Consider the following 23,401-nt stretch of genomic DNA (forward strand, 5'->3'; position numbering starts at 1 on the left):
ATGGGTGGAATCAAGAAACAAATGCTAGTTTAGAACAATAACAGATGCATATATAGGATTCCACTCCATTGGATTCCACTCCAGTGGTGATCTAGCCCAGGATAGTCTTAACTACATCCTTTGTTCATAGGGACTCACAATTTCATCCATCCATCCATTTTAGTGATGATGTGATAGCAGTATTCCAATATCTAAACTGTGACAAAGAAGAGGGGGGGGGGTCTCCAAAGGCAGAACAAGAAGCCATGGATGGAAACTAACCAAGGAGAGAAGCAAGTTAGAAGTAAGGAGAAAATTCCTGAGAGTTACAACAATTAATCAGTAGAAGTCTTGCCTCCAGAAGTTGTGAATGATCTATCAATGGAGGTTTTTAAGAAGAGATTTGACAGCCATTTTTTCTGAAATGGTATGGGTTTCCTGCTTGAGCAGGGGGTTAGACTTGAAGACCTCCAAGATCCCTTCCAACTCTATTATTATGTTAATACTTTGATTATTATGGAATTTACTAGATTAAGAAGAGGAGAGAGAGGCAAAAAGAGAACAGAGTGATAAGAGTAGAGACTGGCAAGTGGAAACTGGATTTTTGAAATGGGCATTATTGAAACATTCAATAATTGTTCAGCTTCAAGGTTGCAAAGTGCCATGCCAATGAACTTTTAATTTGGAAAGGCAGGTGGAAGAAATCCACTCTTACCTGCAGTATCCAGAGTTCCAAATGAAGACAAATCTAAGAATACCAAAACACAAAAGTTAATACAATAGTGGAAAGAGAAGAAAAATAATAAACACTAAAGCTACTCTATGTCAATTTTTTAAGGAAAATCTTGCCTGTAGCACTGTTAGGAAAGGTGACAAAACTGACAATGGATGAATCTGCTGTAAATAAAGAAACAGTTTTTATTTATTTAAAAAGCATGTGAATAAAAACAGCCATAATCTTATGTAAGATGAAACGTGAATTTTCCAAACTTTGAAAATATGAAAATAAAAACAGAAAATCTGGGAAGCAAATTGTTTTTTCTATGTCTTTAACAAATCCCCCAAATGGCATGATCTATGGAAAAAAATAACTCACAAAATGGCCAAATGTTGGCAATGAGAATTGATTTGAGGCTATATGGAAGCCAATTTGTGAGAAGATATTAAAGGTGAAAAGGGAAGCTATTTTTCTCCCAGAGGCCTTGCATTTCCATTCTTATTTTTGAAAAACAAAATGGCATAATTTTAGTGGTGGAACAAGTTGCTTCCCTATTTTAGGAGAATCTTTTAACAACTGAATTTTGACTGTCTTAGAAGATGTTCATCTCTTTTTCACTAAAGCAAAGCTTACAAGACTACAGATACTCCTTGGCTTACAACAGTTTGTTTAGTGAATGTTTAAACTTACAGCAGCACTGAAAAAAAATACTTATGACCATTTTTCACACAACTATTGCAACATCCTCATGGTCAAGTGATCAAATTCAGAGGCTTGGTAACTGACTCATATTTATGACAGTTGCCTTGTTCTGAGCTCATCTGATCATCTTTCTGAGCAACTTTCTGACAAGCAAAGTTAATGTGGAAGCCAGCAGTGGTGAGTTGCAGGTGGTACGTCCCGGTATGGGCGTACCGGAGCCTGCCCGGAGAACCAGGTACTGTTCCAGTACGGTGGGAGGGCCTGCCTGCCTGCCCGCTTTCCTTACCTGTCTTTAAACTCTTTGGCGCTTCTGTGCATGCTGCGCACGCCACGCATGACGTGTACAGCGCCTGTGCGAGCAGCTGGCACATAACGAAGACTCACGGAGGTGTCACTGGACAGTAAGATGCATGTGCATGCACACACATGCTGCGCACATTCATGTGGAGGACGCCGGGCCCCATTGCAACCCTACTGGTTGCAACCAGATCCGGAACCCACCACTGGAAGCCAGATGCAATTAACCGTTTTACTAACTTAAAAGCTGCAGTGATTCACTTAACAACTGTGGCAAGAAAAGTCATAAAATGGGGCAAAATTCCCTTAACAACTGTCTGACTTAGCAACGGAAAATTTAGGTTCAATTGTGGTCATAAGTTGAGGATTACCTGTATTTAGTTGCAGTAAAGATCATATGCTGATCAGGGGGCTAAATTAAAGGCTCTCCGATATCTAATATTAATGCATTTTATGAAATTGAAGCATATTTGTCAAATATGATTGATTATATGTAGGGAAAAATAGTCTTCTAGGCAAACTGAGACACATTTTATTTTTCAGATTTCTCTCTAGATATTTATAGAATACCTAGGGAGAAAGGATGGCAAACCTACAGCCTGTGAATGCTATTCAATCCTAAAATGATATTTTGTGGTCTTCTCTTGTCATGCTGCTAAAATACAGTGGCAATATTCCACCATATTTAGGCAGGGATCATATTGAAATTATTTTACAATAAGTTTACAACAGTATTTTAATTTCCAATTCCTGGGGCAATGGTTGGGGGTGGGTTGAAAATCACAGCTTCTTTCTTTTACATCATTTGGCCTAACCCATTTTACACTGTCACTAAGACAATTAATGTGATGTCCACACTCTGCGCATCATTGCTTTATTTACTCATTTCAGCCTTCTGCACTAAACAAAAACCAAATGTCTGTGAAATATAGCTTGGTATAGGGCCATGATAGCAAACCCTTGGCACGTGATCCACATGTGGTATGCGGAGCCATATTTGCTGTCATGGCAGCTCTCAGCTCCAGTGCACATGCCAGCCAGCTGATTTTTGGCCTTCTGGAGGGCTAGGGGAAATTGTTTTTGCCCTTCCCAGGCTTCAGGAAAGCCTCCGAAGCCTGGGAGGGCAAAAAACAGGCCCAACGGGCCAACCGGAAGTTCGTTTCCGAACTTCCAGTTGGCTTCTTGGGTCCATTTTTTGCCTTCCCCAGGCTTCAAGAAAGCCTCCAGAGCCTGGGGAGGGTGAAAAACAGGCCTAATGGGCAAACCGGAGCTTCATTCCCTGTGGAGGGCCGTTTTTCGTCCTCCCCAGGCTCCAAAGGCCTTCCTGAAGCCTGGGGAGGATGGAAACATCCCCCCGCGTGAGGGGGGTATGTGCGCGTGCACGATAGCTCATGTAAAGCAGGACATAAAGCAAGATTTGGACATAACATGAAACAGGGTTGTAGAATATTGGCCGAAGGATGAGGCAGGACACGGTCTGAGGAAACTAACAACCGGCTTTATTGAACAACAACGATAAAACTATCTACAGCTATTTATATGGAGCTGTCAGGCAGGACAACCAATCAGCTGTTCCTGACAGCCCGCGCTCAGCCAAGCCGCGTCTTAGCCAATCAGACGTGGCTTGGCTGTTGCTGGCTGCCAGGACATAACAAGGGTCAGACTATAAGACCTCCTGGGAGCCCCCTCTATCCCTTCTATTTTGTTATACATTTACTGAGCCTTGAACCGGAAACTTGAACTCTGGAAATACAAATGTCAGACCACAACATCTGTTCTAAGGAGGCCAAGTCAGTTAGAGTCTCGCCTACAAGTCAGGCATATAGCTTAACCAGAAAAGCCAGTATGTATTCGGTGTTTTCTGTATGCTTTTCTGCCTAGAAATAAGGAATTTAGCCAATAGAAATGATTTAGCACATTTCCGTGTTTTTGATGCTTTGAATACAATTTAAAAATGTGTGTTTGGATTAGAACGCAGTCCAGATGTTAGAAATTGTTATCTCTGTCTGGACCTTTTGGCCAAAATAAAGCTTATCTTGACCTCACAGTCCAAATCTCCTGATTTTCTGCAACACATGCGCCACAATTTTGGCATACCTTTAGAAAAAGGTTAGCCATCACTGGTATAGGGCATCAGATCTCAAAAGGGCTTCCAGCATTATTTATAATTTTAAACTAGTATTTAGAGAAAATTTTTAAAGATTAAAAACAGACAAATAAATTCAGTGAGAGACGCAAATCCTGTTTTTATTTTCCTGATTCTTTAATTTTAATTGGTATTTTCCCTTTCTATTCAAATATTTACTGTGGCTAATAGTTGCATTCAGAACTCTAGATTGCACAGGTAGTCCTCATAATTGAGACTGTGCATTATTGTCATAAATTGTGACAGTTGTAAAATGGGTGAAAACCCAATTCTACAACCTTTTTTTTTGCAGTGGTTGATAAGTGAATCACGTTGGTTAATAAATAATTCTATACTCATTAACAGACTATCACAGTCATTAAGTGAACCTAATGTTTGCTATGGGGCATTTTTCCAAAAACTGGAAGTAAACATTGGTTTTCAGCAAAACCATCATAAATCACAGTCATATGACCATAGGATTCTGCAAATGGCTGTAAATGCAGAGTGGTTGCTGAGCGCTTGAAATACAGTCATGCCATCAGGAGGCTGGCCTGGCCATTGGAACACATTCAGAACTGGGACACATCTTTGGGGGAAGGGGTCCATTATAATTTTGAATAGTTGATGAGTAACCAATTATAAGTTGAGAACTATCTGTAATCCTAAATGTCTGGTAAAATATGTTTAATGACTGCTTTTTTAAATGCAGAGAGAGGTTCAATTGAAACTCCAGAGGAAATATATTCCATACCCTGAACTACTGAAAAAAAAGCCCCCTTCAGCATATCAGACAAATGATTATCTGATAGCTGGGATATTCAGAAGGCCCTATTCTGCAGATCCTATCTAAACAAGTTTAGAATGAAATAAGAAGTTATAAAGGCATCTATTTAAAGTGGAAATTCCCTTTGAGGACCTAAATGATTTAATTTAAGTACTTAAAGGGAAAACCCACTTTTGTCAAATGGTCTATGTCCAGTGGTGGGATTCAGCACCACTTTGGAAGAACCGGTTGTTAACTTTCTGAGGAGTTTAGTGAACTGGTTGTTGGAAGAAATCATTAGGGCAGAGAACCGGTTGTTAAATTATTTGAATCCCACCACTGTCTATGTCTTTCATATATAGGTCATATAGTACAGGAGTGTCAAACTCCCATTGTCATGGCGGCATCACATGATGTATCGAGATTTTTTCCCCTTCGCTAAACCAGGCGTGGGCGTGGCCAACATATGACCCATTTGGCCTGCAGGCTGAGAGTTTGACAGCCCTGATATAGTAGGAGTTATAAACACCTTGTCAGGGTTCCAAGAAACGAACGCAGGCAGGTTCCTCAAAGTATAGATTTATTAGGCACATCATATTGGTAAATCTGGGTAAACCCAACTGAGCCCCCTCAGGTTTTCCCCTAATTAAAAGTAAAGTTTTCCCTCCCCTGCCTATATAGTCCATCAATGGTCCAATCAGGTCACCATCCAAGTGTCACTCAGTCTCAGACCCCACGTCCTTGCACCTGGTGGGGAAACTCTTCGTTCTCAGGAGAAATAATTTTATTATGGCTACAATCCCCTAGTTATCTCTTCCTCCCCCCTCCTGTTCCCACAGCTTGACTTTCTTTGCTGTGGCAGCCCTGAAGTGACAAGGGGGAAATGGTTCCAGGGCTGACACACTTGTTTACCAGCCAAGCTATGCATTTTTCACTAATTGAAGCATCTGGGAACTTCAGAATACCAAGTGTACTGAATAGCCTGATTTCTGCAAATATATCTATGCATCTGCTGCTTCCTAACTCAGAAAGCTGCATACAATATGAGTTATCATTCTGAAAAGCTTTGCTGGCTTTAAAGAGTTTGAAGGTATGTTTTATTTAAATAAAACTAAGTAAGAGATAAGAGAGCGAGTGTGGCATAAAGGTTAAGGCACCAGATTTAGAAATTGGAGACTGTGAGCTACAGTCTCGCCTTGGGCACAAAGCCAGCTGGATTACTTAATCCAGTCACTTTCTCTAAGCCCTAGAAAGGAGGCAGTAGTAAACAACTGAAAAACCTTACTAAGAAAACTGCAAGGACTGGTCAGGCAGTTTCCAAGATGCAAAAACAATTGAATTGGAAGAAAATAAAAGTAAGATAAAGAATATTGTATTTAAGTTTCTTACTTGTTGTGCTTACAGAAAAGTTTCTAAGGTTTGACGAGATACTTGTATCACTGGCTGTAAAATATAATATATTCTTAGATTAAAATTAAAAGCATTACATTTAAAAATTGTACAACAATATTTATATTCCCTGCTCACCACAAGAGGGCAATGCAAAGTTATTTTAGTTTATTCTTTCCAAATCATTGTTTGCAATTTACATCCAATTTCCTTATGTTGTACCCATACCTATATATATATGTTATCATTATCCCTCCTTTATTTAACTATATCCCGTATCATAATATTTTCCCCCTAATATTCAAAACTTAACTATATCTAACTTAGTTCTTTTTTATTAACCTTTATATATAATCCAAAAGAATTTCTAATCTTCCTTTCATGGGTACCATTCAATATTCATATCCCATTATTGCTTATCAGGACACTACACATTGTATACATTATTATCATTATCAATTATTTGTTTAACTATATTTATTGTCACTAAATTCCACTAAGCTTAACTAGCTTTAAATTATACTCTTCCATCTATCAACCTGTATCTTTCCAGTAGCAAAACAGTCTCACATCTTCTGTCATTTGTAGTGTCAGTCCTCTAATCATCTCCTTAATCAACTTGGTATGGACTCCTCTTAGCACCTCTTAGCAACTCCTTGCTTATAAAATCTCTCATGTAATTTTGATGCCCTTCTTCTGTTTCCTTAGTCAGCTTATCTTTGATGGTCGGTAATGTTATCAATGATATTGCTAATAAAATTTCTCTCTTTAAATCCATAAATTCTTTTGTTTTCTCTTCTTCTGTATCTTGCCATCTGGGGTAGATTCCCCCCCCCCCATTTAATTCATCTTTCAGTATTCCACTCTTCCCCTTTTCAGAGACAAACCAATCACTAATATGTCAGCAATTTTAATTTCTTTATATTCATTTTCTTCTTCAATTTTTAGGATTTTAACCACCACTTTTTCCATTTGATTAGCATCTTTAACTTCTTCATCATATTTTGCTGTTAGGTGCACTAGGTCTTCCAACTTCTTCTCTATCCTCTCACATGTATCTGATAATTTATGTATTTCTGAGAGTATCTTTTTCAGACTTAAAACGTCTTTCTGCTGTTGAAATTGTGCCATTATCTCCAGCTAACAAACACTGCTGCTCTAGCTTAGAAGGTTTTAACAGGATTAAGCATAGATTCACAATAACATTTCACCTTTCTCTGGTTAAAAATATACTTCAAAGGAACATCTGTGTGCTTTTCTTCTTATCACTCTATAAACAAGCAATAAGACTTTGACGTGCCAAGCCAGGATAATCAGTGAAAGAAAATAAAAGTGTTTCGTTTCCAATGCACAAACCTCTAGCCTCCAAGTAGCAGTGTTATTGTTACAATGTTGCAATTTTCTTTTTGTATCTCTTTTGTATTTCAAGTTTTTAAAAAGTCCGATTCTTAAATGAGTTAGAAAAACACCCACAGTATTTGAAGAGGGGAATTTTAGTCCATAGGTTACAAAGAGTAATAAAAAAAAGAAAAATAGAAGTAACCCTAGAGAAGTATTTTAATGTTGCAGTTCGTAAAATATTAATATGTGTTCTTTGAGACTTTGATTTTACTATAATTTATCTGAATCCATGCAGTGATTATTCTTGTATGATTTAGAAACATCAAATTGTATCCATGGCAGAAAATAATAATTTGGGATTATTCCTTTCAGTGAAAATGCTGTATCAGAATACAAGGTCAAATATCCTTTCATATCTTAAAATCACCTGTTTATTATTGTTTTTTCTTAAGAAAAACAAATCAAATGGAGCAATGAGCCTTATCTGACTTACTCTATATATTAAACCTTTATTTCATAGCCAGTCCCTTAGCTTTCTTATTCTTTCTGTTTTAGATTTTGAAACTATAAAGAATGGTCCCTCGCTTTATGATATAACAATAATGTTGAATAGGCACAGGGCTATAAGTTTCCTTGTCTGTTTCTTTGGAGTAGCACTGCTCCCACTGCCAGGTTGCTGGCATCTATTTGGTTAACAAAGGGTTGTTCGGGGTCAGGATGCTTCAGCACTGGTCCCTTTGCGAACAATTCTTTTAGTCTTTCAAAGAATTGTTTATTTTTTTATTCTCTTACATACCATTGTAAGTATACATTCACATAATTGTTATTCTTCTTTACATTTATCATTCTTATACATTTATTATTTCATTTAATAAGTTATAATGTACAGTTTGGGTTGCTTTATTTACCATTCCTTCCTCCTTTTGTAACACCTCATTTTCTCTTTCTTTTCTCTCTCTCTTCCTTCTCTACTTTCTTCCTTCCTCCTTTCCTTCCCCTTCCTTCTTCCCTTACCTTTCTCCTACTCCTGCTCTTCCCCTTCCCCTTCCTACCCTCTCTCCTTCTCTTTCTCTCCCTTCCATCCTCCTCGCCTTACCTCTTTCTCCTTTCCCCACCTTCCTTTCATTCTCTCCTCTTCTCTCCCTTTCTTTTTCTATTGTTGTTGGTATATATTTCAAAACTCAGTTTATGTTTCCTTGGGATGGCATTTCCGTCAACCCAAATATAATTTAGTATCATTTCTTATTCCCTTACCTTCGCTAGTCTACCCTAGTTATATTTCCCCCCCTTTATATCTCACTATTGAATATATACTTATATATTTAATATTTTCTTTTCTATTTTCCCCTTCTTCCCCCCTTCTTCCCCCCTTTTTCCATTTAATAGTGTGTCGTCTGGGTACTTTTTCTTCTCCCTGCTTTCTTTTCTAGCTTGCTTTCTCTAGCCAATCATAAAATCTTCCTCACGTCTTGAAGTACTCCGATTCCTCTTTATCCCTTATTTTCATTGTCAACCTATTCATCTCTGCACAATCTAATATCTTTTTTATTATCTCTTCATCTGTTAGTAACTTATTTAATTTCCAATTTTGGGAAAATACAATTCTCGCTGCTGTAGTTACTTGTATAATCAAATAAATATCCTCTTTCTTGAATTTCTCTGGGATAATACCTAGTAAAAATATCTATGATCTAAATTCTATTTCTTGTTGTAACATTTTCTTTAACCATACTCTTATTTTAGTCCAATATTTCCTTGCTTCTGCACATGTCCACCACATACGATAGCATGAACCCGTTCCTGTCTCAGCACCTACTTCCCTTTCTATCTGCTATGTTACTTATCTTATCCACATTCTCTAACCGCACATTTAAAGGGACAATGATTAGAAGAACAGAGAAAGAAAAACCTTACCTCTCCCAGAAGCCAAAATCAAATGAAGGAACAGGAGACCAAGAGAAACCTTTAATTTTAGTAAGCCCTCCCATACTTTCTCTGTGGATATATGGTTCATTTTACAGGCTGCCATCCTAGAAGGTGAAAGAAAAACAATTAGCTACATATATAAATTATATTCATTTTATAAATAGGAAACAGTTATACAGGCAATCTTTGACTTACAACCATTTGTTTAATGATTATTCAAAGTTACAATGGCACTGAAAAAAGTGACTATGATCATTTTTACATTTAAGACCATTGCAGCATCCCCAAGGTCATATGATCAAAATTTGGATGCTTGGCAACTGGCGTGTATTTATGACAGTTGCAATGTCCCAGGGTCATGTGATCTTCTTCTATGACTTTCTGACAAAGTCAATGGAAAAACCAGATTCACTTAACAACTATGATACTAACTTAACAACTGCAGGAATTCACTTAACAATTGTGGCAAGAAAAGTCATAAGATGGGGCAAAACTCACTTAACATCTTGCTTAGCAATGGAAATGTTGGGCTCAATTGTGGACAGAAGTCAAGAACTACTTGTACCCATCTTTTCAGATTATGTTTGTATCTGTTAATAGTGATTACAGTTCCCTGGAAAACCGCCTATGTTTCACTATCCTGCTCCCTGTTATGAACAGCTAGAACAGGGATAGGCAACCTGTGGCTCTGGAGCAGCATGTGATTCTGGAGCAGAATGCGGCTCTTTCTATCCTCTGCTGCAGCTCCCTGTCAGCTGATCCCACCACTGGCCGGCCCTTTCCCTGGCCTGAGAAGGTAAGGTTACGGGGGGGATGGAGACTTGTTCCATATTCCAGAGTGGGAGAGAAGTGCCTCTGTACTTGCTTTGCATGGTAACAGCATTCCACCTTCATTGCAGTACATTTGCACGCAAGGCAGCCCCTTGCCTCCTGATGCTTCGGGCTCAGAGCTATAAACTGCATCTGGGAAGCACTGCAGAAGAAAGAAGCGGCCAGAGCTGATTCTCTGACGCCTCATCTCTTGCTGGGTCTTGCAGGTGCTTGGTGTTACAAGCATCTTGGGTGCTCAAGGAGACATGTGACCTACTCTCCACCCCAAGTGTGATCGACTACAGCTGACACCAGTGCTGTTCCTAGGGGCAAGGTTGTATTGTGGCTTTGTATCGTAATGGCCTCCAGGAGGTGGAGGAAACCCTGTCTCCCCCATTGTGAAGACCTCACCTCCCGCCGCTTCAGGCTCGGAGCTGTAAGCCACTTCAGGCTCGGAGCGGTTGCCACCTCCATGGCTTGTCTGCTGCTCTCACACCTTGCGCAGCACAATGAAATTTAGCACACTTCACAATGGGGGTGATGCGGTCCCCTGGAGCCCATTATGATGTGGAGCTACATTGCAACCCTGCCCCACTCACTCCTGGCAAGAGGGAGATAAAGAGAGAGACAGAGAGAAGGACACAGAGAGAGAGAGAGAGAGAGAGAGAGAGAGACAGACAGACAGACAGACAGAGACAGGGAGAGAGCGAGAACAAAAAGAGAGAGAGAGAGAAAGAGACACAGAGAGAGCAATAGTGAAAGAGAGAGAGATGGGGGGGACAACACACCCGAAGCTGGTTGTGCCAAGAGGTGGCTGGGAGGGGAGGGGCTGGGCCAAGGCAAATAATTTAACAACTGGTTCTCTGCCCTAATGACTGGCTGGGTAGTTATGGCTGGGGGGGGGGGTCATGTGTGGGTGGGAGTGAATGATATCAAGTTGGCCATGCCCACCCAGTCACACCGGTTGTTAAATTATTGGTTCCTGGTGTTTTATTTTCTGTGGGGAAAAGGTCCAAATGGTTCTTTGAGTGTTTAAGGTTGGAGACCCCTGCGCTAGAAAAAAAAGGAAAAGGGAAAGAAGGGAAAGAAAAAGGGGGAAAGGAAAAGGGGGGGAAGAAAAAGAAAACCATTGATTTCAAACTTCCAAAAGAAATATTTAAACTAGAAAAAAGACAAAAAGCGATTTGATTTTGTGAATTGGAAATCTTACTGTGTGGTAGTGATAAACATTACCTCTAAGATTTATAAATTTTTATTGAAATTGAATTTGGAAAATGATTATGTAAAGCATTGTATGAGTCAGTGGGCAAAAAACTTTGGATGTAATATAATGCTTGAACAATGGGAGAATATGTGGATGAAAGATTTAAAATTCACAGTAAATTAAATTTAAAAGAAAACTTTTATAAGATGATGTACCATTGGTATCTAACACCGGACAAATTGTCAAAAATGTATAAAGGCTTTTGAAATGAATATTGGAAATGTAAATGTAAAAAATAATTTTTTATAATTTATGGTGGACATGTGACAAAGCAAAGAATTATTGGAATAGGATTCACATCTTAATACAGAAGATTGTTAAAGTGATTATAAAGGTAAAACCGGAGATATTCATTTTAGGTTTAATGGATAAAGAATTTGAAAAAAAATGGAACTTTGATGTTATGTATGTTGATAGCAACAAGACTACTTTATGCACAAAACTGGAAGGATTCTTTGATTCCCACCATTGACAAATGGCTGCAAAAGTTCATGGAATTAGCAGAGATGGCTAAATTGACTGCTTTGGTTAAAGAAAGGAACACAATTAATTTTGTTTCTGCTTGCAAACTGCTTTTAGTTTTGTGCTTGAGGTGGGTAAAAATGAAACTTTGATTTTGGGTTTTGCTGATTAGATAGGTTTGTTACAGAAATGGCTACTATACATTATCATAAAATAGTAAAAAAATGAAATTTTATGTTACCACCCTATTCTACTGCACTGCAAGGAAGGCCATGGGAAGAACTGCAGTAAATTCTTCAGTAAGCTTGGTGTTCAGTAACCTTAGTGATAAGGTGCATTAGTCAACTAATGCATACCTGAGGAAACACAAATTCTAAGCTCTTGGATGGGGAAATATGGTTAAGCAGCTCAAGTATATTGTCTAGAGATCCACAAGAGGTGCATAGATATGAATCTTTCCTATTTTTATAAAATAAACCAAGTTGTTTGTACAATTTCTCTTGGTTAAGATCCCATACCTATAGGAAGGGTAAAGACTTCATAAATTTTGCAACTATTTCCTTTGCTAGCAGATAGGCAAGAACAAATCTGAGAATTTCTCCATGATTCTATCTCTGTAATAAAAATGTCACTCCTAAATTTTTCCTCAAGGGAATAAAATATCATGACAACTTGTCATGAAAATTCTTTTTTCTTTGGATTCTTCAGACCATTTTCTTGAATTCATTCATGAATACTTCAGCAATACATTTAACTTCTTTGCAAAGATTCGGAAATGAATCATTCAATGTCTTCCAAGAGACTCATTATATATTTCATTCTTTCCTCCATGGTAAGTTTAGATTCATGGATAAGTTTGTTTTGAATATTAGAATTGTTGGAAGAAATATCCATCTGGTTCAGTTCCAAATGGGGAGAAAGACACTGGAAACATGGAGGCTGATCAAAAGGATGATTTAATGGAGCAGAACCATCCAGCACATAGTCCTGGTGCAGCTGACCACATGGAGTGGAGAATGAGGGTTATTTATACTCTTTCTTGGGCCTTGCCCTTGAGCTTCCTGTTCCTGTGCAAGCTATTAGCTGCTGTAGGGATCATAGCTAACCTTGTAGGTTTTCTGAGTCAAACTTGGTTGAAGCTTGCTGGGTCGTGCAATGAAGAGGCTTGTGTTCTGAAAAGGTGTTTGGCAATTTCTATTGTGTCTTAATGGCTTTGCTTTGGTTTGGATCTTGAGTGAGGGCTAATCCCATCACCCTGAGCCTGAAGGTCTTTTGCCTTGTAGATAGGCTGTCCCAATCCTTCTCAATTGGCACCAAATATCTGCTGGGAGCAGGGAGCTGAACCTCTGAGTTTCTGTCTCCCTTAAAATTTCTATTCTTTTTTTAGGAAAAATATAATATTCTGCCTTTTTAATATTTCCTAAAATATTTCATTCTTCTAGGAGGGATGGGTGCTAAGTTTCTACAATAAACTGCAATATCTTTAGTACATTGTCGTGATAATGCTGTAGCCACTCAATGGGACTTCAAACATCACTTTCTGCATCTGCCTTCAAATCCAAATCTTTCTAAATGTTGAAAAGAGAAATTAGTGCCCCTTGATCATTTATTACAAGGAGAACAGCATTAGTTCCAGAATTCTATCTACCTTTAGAATGGAATGGAAAATGGTATATTTTTGGCATTGTCTTGTTAGATTGATGGAAATGCCCCAACTTCTATAGATTAGCCAAAAACATTTTGACATCAGGAGTCTTTCCCCAAACATACATGCGATAGTTTCCAAGAGTATGTAGCAGAGGGTGAAATTATGTCTCAGGATTTTCACACAAACACCCACCCACACCCACATGTTTTCCATGACATTCTGTTTCTAACTTGGTCTTTTTGGTTTGCCAGCAATGCACCTGTTGCCACTCTAATTCAATCCATCCATTTTGCTGCTGATTGTCCTCTTCTGCACTTTCTTTCCATCTTTCCCAGTGTTAAAGCCTTATCCAGAGAACTGGGTCCTTGCTAATGTACAGAAGTAGGATAATTTGAGTCAGGTCATTTATACCTCAAATGAGCATTCTGGGTTGATTTGTTTGTTGATTCATTTGTTTGTTTTCTTGTCTGTCTATGGTATTTTTAGGAGACTTCTCCAACACCAAAGTTCAAAAGCATCAATACTGTTCAGTAGTGGGTTTCAAATTTTTTTAGAATCTATTCTGTAGGTGTGGCCTGTTTTGTGGGAGTGGCTTGGTGGTCATGTGACCAGGTGGGAGTGGCCAACTTGGAAAATGTGGTGAAACTCACTTAATGATGCTCTTGCTTAGCAACCAAAACTTTGGGCTCAATTGTGGTCATAAGTTTTCTTTCTTTCTTTCTTTCTTTCTTTCTTTCTTTCATTCTTGCTTTCTTTCTTTCTTTCTTTCTTTCTTTCTTTCTTCCTTCCTTCCTTCCTTCCTTCCTTCCTTTCTTTCTCTCTCTTTCTCTTTCTATCTTTGTCTTTCTCTTTTTTCTCTCACTCTCCCTCCATTCCTTCCTTTCTTTCTTGTGTGTATCTCTCCCTCTTTCTTTCTTTCTTTCTTTCTTTCTTTCTTTCTCCCCTCCATCTTTCTTTCTTTCTTTCTTTCTTCTTTCTTTCTTCTTTCTTTCTTTCTTTCTCCCTTCCCTCCATCTTTCTTTCTTTCTTTCTTTCTTTCTTTCTTCTTTCTTTCTTTCTCCCTTCCCTCCATCTTTCTTTCTTTCTTTCTTTCTTTCTTTCTTTCTTTCTTTCTTTCTTTCTTTCTTTCTATCACTCTAAGGTTTGATGAAAGCAGTCACAAGTTTAGGGTGAATTAAGTCTTTCTCCAAAACGTAAACCAGGATTCCAACAAAAACCTCTAGGTCAGCATCAAACTCAGATGTTTGTCTAGAGCCCGCCCTACCAGCTTCAAAAGTTCAGAACAGACCAGGTCTCTCCAGCCCTCTCTCAACATAGGGGGAGGAATAAGACACCACCTATGTCTAGTCTACAATGCACCCCTTGTAGCAGTTCCAAGAAGATTCCACAATTTGATTCAGGAGATTCTGAGGGCACAGATCAACCCCCAAGTGGCTTCAACAGCTCTCAGAGAGAGATAGTGAACAACCAGATAACTGCAAAAAACTACAATCCTTCCATTCACACACACACACACACACCCCGAAAAAAAAATCTGGTCAGAACCTATCTTTCCCCTACCATCCAGCCTCAACCAGTACCTATCCTTCCTCCACACCTCACACACACAAATGCAAACACACAAATACACACACACACACACACACACTGCCATCACAACTGATGAAGCTTCTTGGATGAGAAGTGAAACAATTTGTTGTTCTTCTTCCTCAAGGAAAAAACAATCCAGTTGCCTTTTGGAAAAAGCACCTTTGAGACATAAAGGTTCCCCTCACACATTTATGCTAGTCATTCCCGACTCATTCTTTTCTCCTAAAAGTGTCCTGGGCTGGGCAAACACAACTGGGGGCAGATGGGCAGCATTCCCCCCACTCCATCCCTGGGTGCCTGCAGCCTCGGAGCCTGCAGCAACTTGCACAGTAAAGGCAACTAAGAACTTCTCACATTCACACAAAGATTTTCTTTATTGTGTAAAGGCTTGCTTTAAGGCTGCAGGCTCAGAGGATGCAGGCACCCAGGGACAGGGAGGGGGTAATGCTGCCCGTCTGCCCCCTTCCAAAGCAACTTCGCAGGTTTTCAAGATCGTCTGGAGAGGCGTTTTTTTAAAAGAAAACCCCCGAAAAGCCGCAAGATCTGGAGAGACGGTCAGTCTTTTCTTTGGGGGGGGGGGGGTTCCCAGAACCAGGTTGCCCAGCAATCTGAAGAGGCCTGCATGGGGCTCTGGTGGCTCAAAGTGTGGCACGAGGGGCAGAAGCCCCTGAACCCAGCGGGGAGCCTAAGCAAAGGAGGAGGCGAAGAGCTGGGCGGAGGAAGGGTGAAACTACTGCTACTGCTGGAGCTGCGTTGCCCTGCTGGATTCGGGATTTCTTCCTCTCGTGCTGCGCTTTGCAGATTCCGGAGCCCTGCACGGACCTCTTTGGGGTACTGGGCAACCTGGTTCTTGGGGGGAGGGATTCCCAGAACCAGGTTGCCCAGCAGGTTGCCCAGCACCCTAAAGAGGTCCGTGCAGGGCTTCAACGGCTGCAAAGCACGGCATGAGGGGCAGAAGTCCCTGAACCCAGCAGGGCAACGCAGCTCCAGCAGCCCTCGCTAGTGTTTCCCCCTTCCTCCTCCCAGCTCGCTGCCTCCTCCTTTGCTTTGGCTCCCCACTGGCTCTGAGGCTGCAGGCGCCCAGGGGTGGGGGGGGAATGCTGCCTGTCTTCCCCCTCCCAAAGCAACCTCACAGGTTTTCAAGATCATCTGGAGAGGCATATTTTTAAAGAAAATTCCAAAAAAGCCACAAGATGGTCAGTCGGTATTTTTTGGAGGAGGAATCCCCATAACCAGGTTTCCCAGCACCCCAAAGAGGTCCATGCAGGGCTCCGGTGGCTGCAATGTGCGCCACAAGGGGCAGAAGTCCCCAACCCAGCAAGGCAACACTGCTCCAGCAGTAGCAGCGTGGCTTCTTGCAGCAGCATGCCGTCCTGATCAACCTACCTTATGGCACCCTCTGCAGCCCGCTCTGCATGGAGTCCAGTTGGTGGCAGGCAGTCCTCGCTAGGGTTTCCCCCTTCCTCCGCCCAGGTCTCCACCTCCTCCTTTGCTTAGGCTCCTCGCTGGGTTTGGGGGCTTCTGCCCCTTGTGTCATGCTTTGCAAGCATGGTGCGGACAGGCAGGGAGAAAGAGATCAAGCGGTGGCCAGATGGGCGGGCAGGTGGGGGGAACAAGCGAGGGGGGGCAGGCCAGGGGAGGAAGCATTCCGGTATGGTGCCACTAGATGAACGGGTACTGAAAGGCACACTAAATTTGATGAACAGGTACACACGTACCGGTACGTACCGGCTGAAACCCACCCGATACTTTCCTATCTTGCTTTTTCAAAATCTAACTTTTCCAATATCCCCACTTAAACAGAAGCTACTACCCATGGCCTCAGACCACATGCTTCATTTTTTTGGATAAAACTCACAAAAACCAGAGTTACCACAATTTCATTTGTGATTTAATTTTTTAAAAAAGCAAACTTTTTTACCTTGGCCCCATCCAGTTTTTGACATGTGCCTCCTCCAACACACCTTCTAAATATGCTTTGCCTGAAAAAAAGTCATGCACCCTTATCTTAGATAATTTGTATTGTTATATTTTTTCTGCCCAACCAGCACAATTCATTTTATTCCTCAAACTTGGAGATAGAAGTACTACCTAATCAATCTTAAAGCAACCTGATACTTAATATCCATCCATTTTATCCTTAGCTCACAATTAATGCTGTATATAAAAGCTTCATCAATGCACCAGAGAGCTTTCTCTTTCTCCAAGAAGTAACTGATTTCAGTATATTATACATAAAAGCAGTTCATATTTCTACTTCAAAACCACATCTGTCAGATACACTTTATAGCACAGAACATTCCAAAATTTCCTAGAACTCAGAGCCACTTAAGGCATCAGGGAAAAGCTGTTAAATTTCAGCTGCCAGGGCATCATGCAGTATGATCAATAGTGGAGAGTAGCAGAAGAGGTAACGGAGGAATGCACATTTCATATCACTCTTAAGAGAAACGAAGTGAATCCTTTCCATAACCAGTAAGTTAATACTTTCCATCAGCCAAAAGAGTTCTTCATCTTTAGGCTGCTGTCTAAAAACACAGACAGCATGGCTCATTTCTATGTTCTAGTAGGATATTGTAGGAAATGGTGTTATAGTTATGAGTCAGTTCTTCTTTTTTTCAGCCAGCATCTTTTTTGAACAGAACATGACCTTTACACAAAGTATTGATTCTAACCTAATTATTTTAAGTAAAATTTGCATTATTGATTTCTTACCAAAGAATAATATTTTTACTGAAGAAGCATGCACATATAGATCATTTGTAGGAAATTGTTTTAAATCTTCAATTCATGGCAGTCCACCAAGTGGTGCAGTGGTGGAGGTAGAGGTAGAGGTGGTGTACCCATCCTTTCTTTCCTTGACTTCTCAGTGGCTTCAGTACCATCAACTATGGTATCCTTATGGAGCAACTGAGGGAGCTAGGAATGGGCAGCACAGTTTTGTGCTGGTTCACCTCATTTCTCTGAGGCCAATCTCAAGTGGTGTTAATAAGGAGCAAGAAGTCCAGCTCTCCATCCTTCTTTGTGAGGTGCCACAGGGTTCAGTACGCTCTCTCTGCTCCTTTTTAACATCTACATGAATCCATATGGTGACATCATACATCACCATGGGATGAGATGTCACCAATACGTTGATGATAGCCAGCTATATATCTCCATCCCAGGTGAAATGAGTGATGTGGTGGATGTCCTTTCATGGTGTTTGGTGTCTCTGGGGGTCTGCATGGGGATCAACAGATTTCAACTGAACCCTCATAAGATGGAGTGGCTATGGGTGGGCCCCTCTGTATCCAGGAGTTCTTAAGGCTTGAATGGGATTGCACTACCCCAGACAGTCCCAGTGAATAACTTGGGGTTCCTCTTGGACTCATGGCTCCTGCTTAAAAAGCAGGTAGCAGCTGTAGCCAAGAGGCTTTTGCCCAATTCGATGTTACATTGGGCAATTGGGTAGTTATTTCCCTTTCTGGACAGGGAGGCTCTCTGCTTGGTCACCCATGTTTTAATCCTCTCCCAACTAGTCAATTGCAATAGGGTCTACATGGGGCTACCCTTGAAAAGTATACAGAAGCTTTAGCTTCAGAATGCAGCCCATAAGACATATTGGGTGCCCAAAGAAGAACACAAATAATACCCTTGCTCTGCAGACTGCCTCAGGTGCCAGTTTGCTTCCAGGTTCAATTGAAGGTGTTGGTTATCATCTATAAAGCCCTTCATGGAATGGCACCAGGCTACTTACAATACCAGTTTGACCCCTCACATCAGCCCACCCCACTTGATCAGGCAGGGAAGGTATGCTGCAGGGTCCATGAGTCAAAGAATGGTGACAAGCTTCACTAGTGGGGTCTAGAAAGAGAGCTTTCTCTGCCACTGCCACTGCATTATGGAACATCCTGCCCACAGAGGTGAGGCGGGCCCCCACTCTCCTGGTTTTTCATAAAGGGGGTCAAAATTTTGCTCTGCAGTCTTGCATGGGGGGCACAGAACACCATACAACCATGGGCTCGCTGGGTCCATGAGAGCCTCCCCCACTTGTATTAACTAATTTTTTATCTTTCTGAAATTATATACTGTCATAATATTGTCTCATAATTTGAAAAAATCTTAAATTAATTTTAATGTTAATTTTATACATTATTTTAATGTGTTAATTAAATTGTACACTGTCCAGAACCCTTCTTTGAGGGAGATGAGTGGTTTAGAAACATGAAATATAAATAGATAAATAAGTGAGTACATAGATCTAGTTCAGGATACCCAAAAGCATTTGGGCTTTTCTTCCTCAAACGGCATTTTTAGCTTGTCCTACCCATCAACCACACTGCATTACAAATTATTTTAAAATAGAAGGTTTCAACAATAATATATCTATGTTGTCCTAATCTGTGATAGTCCTGAATGGGTTCAGAGCTGACAAGTGGATCATGTTATCAAGTAAACTATGTACAGTAACCAGAGGTGGGTTGCTCCCAGTACGTATCGTTACAGGTGTTCCGGTAGCAGAAATCAGCCATATGTTTGCATATTGGAAGCAGCAGCGGCCTGACCACACCCCATATTGGTATGGTCCCGGCCTGGCACCTGCCCTCTTCTCCTGGAGCACTTTGTTCCTTCTCCCGCCTGCGAAAGAAAGAATATCCCGCTGTCTGTTGGTGCCGCCGTGGTTAATTCAGCTGGGGAAACGGCCCCCGAAGGCAAGGTGTGCTCTGCCACTGCTGCTGCAGCTGCTGCAGTCAGGCATGTCCATGCAGGAGAACTCCCTAGCGCAGCACAGTTCCGGGATGGTAGAGAGCCCAGGCAAGCTCTACCCCTCACCGCTGCCACCACCGCTGCTGCCAGGTGCGTCTGAGATTGGAGGGGGCTTCAACGTGGCTCCGATCTCGGCTCCCCTGAAGAAGCCCCATGCCCACTTCCTTCTCTTTTAGAAGCAGCTTGCAAAATGGGGACTTTGCAAGCCGCTTCTCAAAGAGGAAGCGGGCGCAGGGCTCCTTCAGAGGAGCCGAGTCTGGAACAGGCTTCAATGCTGCTCTGGCCTTGGCTCCTCTGAAAAAGCCCCGTGCCCACTTCCTTCTCTTTGAGAAGCAACTTGCAAAATGGGAACTTTGCAAACCACTTCTCAAAGAGAAGGAAGTGGGTGCGGGGCTTCTTCAGAGGAGCTGAGGCTGGAGGGGTCTTCGTGGATGACCCACCACTGTCGCCAACATGCCCAAGCCGCACATTAAAACTCTGCGGGAATTCCGGGGTGCCTCGCCACCGCCGCCAGCATGCCCAAGCATCATGCTAAAACTCCCTACCGCCGACTCTACAGCCCCTCTAACCTATGAAAACAACTAGACTGTGCCCCCCACTACTGACACCACCCCCAGGTATGGAGAGCTCTGGATTGGGACTTGGCACACAGGGCCTTGCTGGAGCTGAAGGGGGTGGCCTTCCCTTCTGCCACCAGCCGTGGGAGGAAGGTAAAGCCAAACTTTGCCCAGGCAAGAGTGGCCGCTGGGGCTGGGTGAGACTGCAGGGCGAACCTGGCTGGAAGTTGGGCAAGGTTTGGCTTTACCAAAAGAGGGAGGGGAGGTAGTTCCACCGCTGTCCAGGTTGATTTTAAAATAAGAGAAAACCTGGGTACGCTTTTATTACACAGCCTTTCCTAACAAGATTGATTTTGGCTTGTATCACTGTTGGTCTCAAACCCATTGCTTCATTCATTTGTTAAATCCCCATAATTCATAATTGTTTATGAATTACTAATTTTGCCATCCTGAGTAATGCCCTTTGGAGCACTTTCCATTTTTCACAATTTAGGAAAGAAGTGTTGTCTTTTGGGTTCACCTGAATGAAATTCAGATGTAGGCATCAGGGGAGGGTTAATTTGAAAATGAACAATGAAACAGAAGCACATTTCTGTACATAACAGAAAGGAAAGGAAAACATTGAGAAGTGTCGAGGAGCTGAGGTGTGTGTGTGTGTGTGTGTGTGTGTGTGTGTGAGTCAGGGAATTCCAGATCAGAAAGATTGTGTATTCCAGTTAAATTAGAATTGGTTCTTTGTGAAGGATCTGTGAGAATGTTGAAATATTGCAATAAGGCCCAAGAAAAAAAAATAAAGCAGAAAGATTTAATTAAAGGAGAAGAGAAAGAATGGTAAAACATCCACTAACTGCTTTGAAAATGCCTTTCTAATGTGTTTTCAATTGTAGGATTGGAAATATTTGTTTGCAGTTTGTAAAAATCATTGCAAACTGAATACCACTGTAGAACATAATTTCTCACCAAAAATGCAATTTAATTGAGAGTAAAGTAAGATTTTACACAGGCAAGAAAAAATGTATAGAATAGGTGGTGCCTGGCTCAGCTGGAAGTAACTGTGAGACGGATCTGTGAGATGGAAACTTATCAAACAGATCCAACCTAAAAATGAGAAATTTCTTGACAGAACAATTAGAGAAATGGGATGCCTTCAGAAATTGTGGGTATACCATTACTGGAGGTTTTTAAGAAGAAATGTATCCATAATAGTATAGGGTCTCATCGCATGCTTCAGCAGGGGTTGGACTAGAAAAACCTCCAAGGTCCCTTCCAATTCTGTAATTCTTTATAAATCTCTCCATTCAATCTTACCAAGAGAATGGTGATAAATAATATTTGGAAATGAACATCAGACAGTCTTCTGACAGCAAAATCTCATCTTATTGGCTAGTATCAAGGGGAAAATGACTGAAAATGCTTCGTCTCCCACCATAACATACAAGACGAGGCAAGGACTGGCTGGGAGTGGAGGGACAAGGAGAAGCCAGGCGAGGTGCCCCTCCATATGAGTGACATCAAGTTGGCCATGCCCACCCCCACCCACCTAGTCATGTCCACCCAGTCACATGACTGCCAAGCCACTCCCACCGTCACATGACCACCAAGCCACACCCACAAAATAGGCCACACCCACAGAATAGGTGGTAAAAAAATTTGAAACCCACCCAACAGTAAATTAATCTAAATTATGTAAACAAAGCAGACTCTTTGTCTAGTACTAAACTAAAAATTATTCAAAATATTTTCCAGATACTGTATAGCAGGAGGCCTGTTCACGGTTAAACTAATAAGCTGACATCAGCTTCTTTTCACGCAGAGGAAAGCAATACTCCTTACCCACAATGTATGCTAATTTCTCTTTCAAATTCAAACAGAATCCATAAAATTTCACCCAACAATTAATGTGCATCCTCCTAGTTGTCCTCAATGCTTTCTATGCTTAGCAGAATTTTCTTCTTCTCTTCTCTTCCTCTTTTACTGCTTTCAGTGTTGTGGGAGATACAAAAGTTCTGGCTCTTGCCAGAATGGGACAACCCACACAGCCAACTCACCACAGGACAACTTGCTGTGGGACAATTCAACAATTCAATTTAATCATTTAAAATAATTTTAAAAATATTTTAATTGTCATTCACATTTCATTTTTTCCATCCATTGGCATTCTTTCTTTACTGATTCTATTCCACTATTTCTTCGATAATAGTGTACCTCTTCTCCCATGGTGAGTTGTCCTGCAGCAAGTTGGCTGCAGTGAGTTGGCTGTAGCGAGTTGGCCATGGCATGTTGGCTGTGGTGAGTTGTCCCATTCTGGCAAGAGTCAGAACTTTGTCATAGGCCCCCTCTTGCTCTTCTGGCCCTCTCATACATTGTTAATTGATGATATTGTTGTGTGTCTTTGTTGTTATCTCTCCATCTTCTTCTGGGTCTGCCTTTTGTTCTTTCATTTTCTCCTCTTTTTATACATGCCTTGTATGCTATGGAATCCCAAGACATCTGTTAAGTAATTAAGCTCCCCGTTAGGAGAGCAAGTATGCAGAGAAGCGTAATGAGAGTGATATGTAATAACACGCACAAACCAGCATACAGAGACCCTGAATAGTATAAAAATATAGTAGTTTACTATGTAGAAATATAGAAGTATTCAGAGTGCGGTTAACAGTCCAAGTCATACACGGTTCAGTCAGTCAGTTCTCAATATTCTCAGTTTAACCCACAAAGTAGCTAACAGTAGCAAGACTCAGTAACTCACGAGCAATATCAACAGTATCCACGATCAGCATCTAACAAAACAGAGATCTAACAGCCATTCTGGCTCCCTCTTATAGCTGCTTGAGGTAACAAGCCAATTACATCTCTGAATCATTTAAAGTAACAGTAAAGTAATCATAGCTTATATACATTGCCAAGCCAAGCCTAGGGTTACATCCCTAACAACATCCTCTCCAGGTAAGCAAACCACTTTATTTGCTGTTTTTATGTGTAGTTTAAGATTGGGTTCCATGCCAATTCTTTCTCTTATGATCTCAATACTTTCTATGCTTAGCCATAAAAGAGCTTCTATATCTCTAGTCTGGCAGACAAATG

The 23,401-nt window shown here is 41.0% G+C and overlaps 1 protein-coding gene across 1 annotated transcript in view; it reads right to left on the reverse strand.

The window, feature by feature from the left end:
* ADGRG2 (adhesion G protein-coupled receptor G2) overlaps positions 1 to 23,088 on the reverse strand; it is a 72,122-nt gene extending 49,034 nt beyond the window's left edge. Inside the window, exons 1-5 of the mRNA XM_081949554.1 lie at positions 23,067 to 23,088; positions 16,939 to 16,999; positions 9,232 to 9,347; positions 5,977 to 6,030; positions 695 to 727 (exon numbers count right to left, since the gene is read on the reverse strand). Coding sequence (XP_081805680.1) covers positions 695 to 727; positions 5,977 to 6,030; positions 9,232 to 9,347; positions 16,939 to 16,949 — 214 coding nt within the window. The 5' untranslated portion in view covers positions 16,950 to 16,999; positions 23,067 to 23,088. The remainder of the gene's footprint in view (positions 1 to 694; positions 728 to 5,976; positions 6,031 to 9,231; positions 9,348 to 16,938; positions 17,000 to 23,066) is intronic.
* Between the last annotated feature and the right edge of the window lie 313 nt (positions 23,089 to 23,401).

The sequence above is a fragment of the Natrix helvetica genome, assembly GCF_964273705.1.
Source record: "Natrix helvetica genome assembly, chromosome: 3".
NCBI lineage: Eukaryota > Metazoa > Chordata > Lepidosauria > Squamata > Natricidae > Natrix > Natrix helvetica.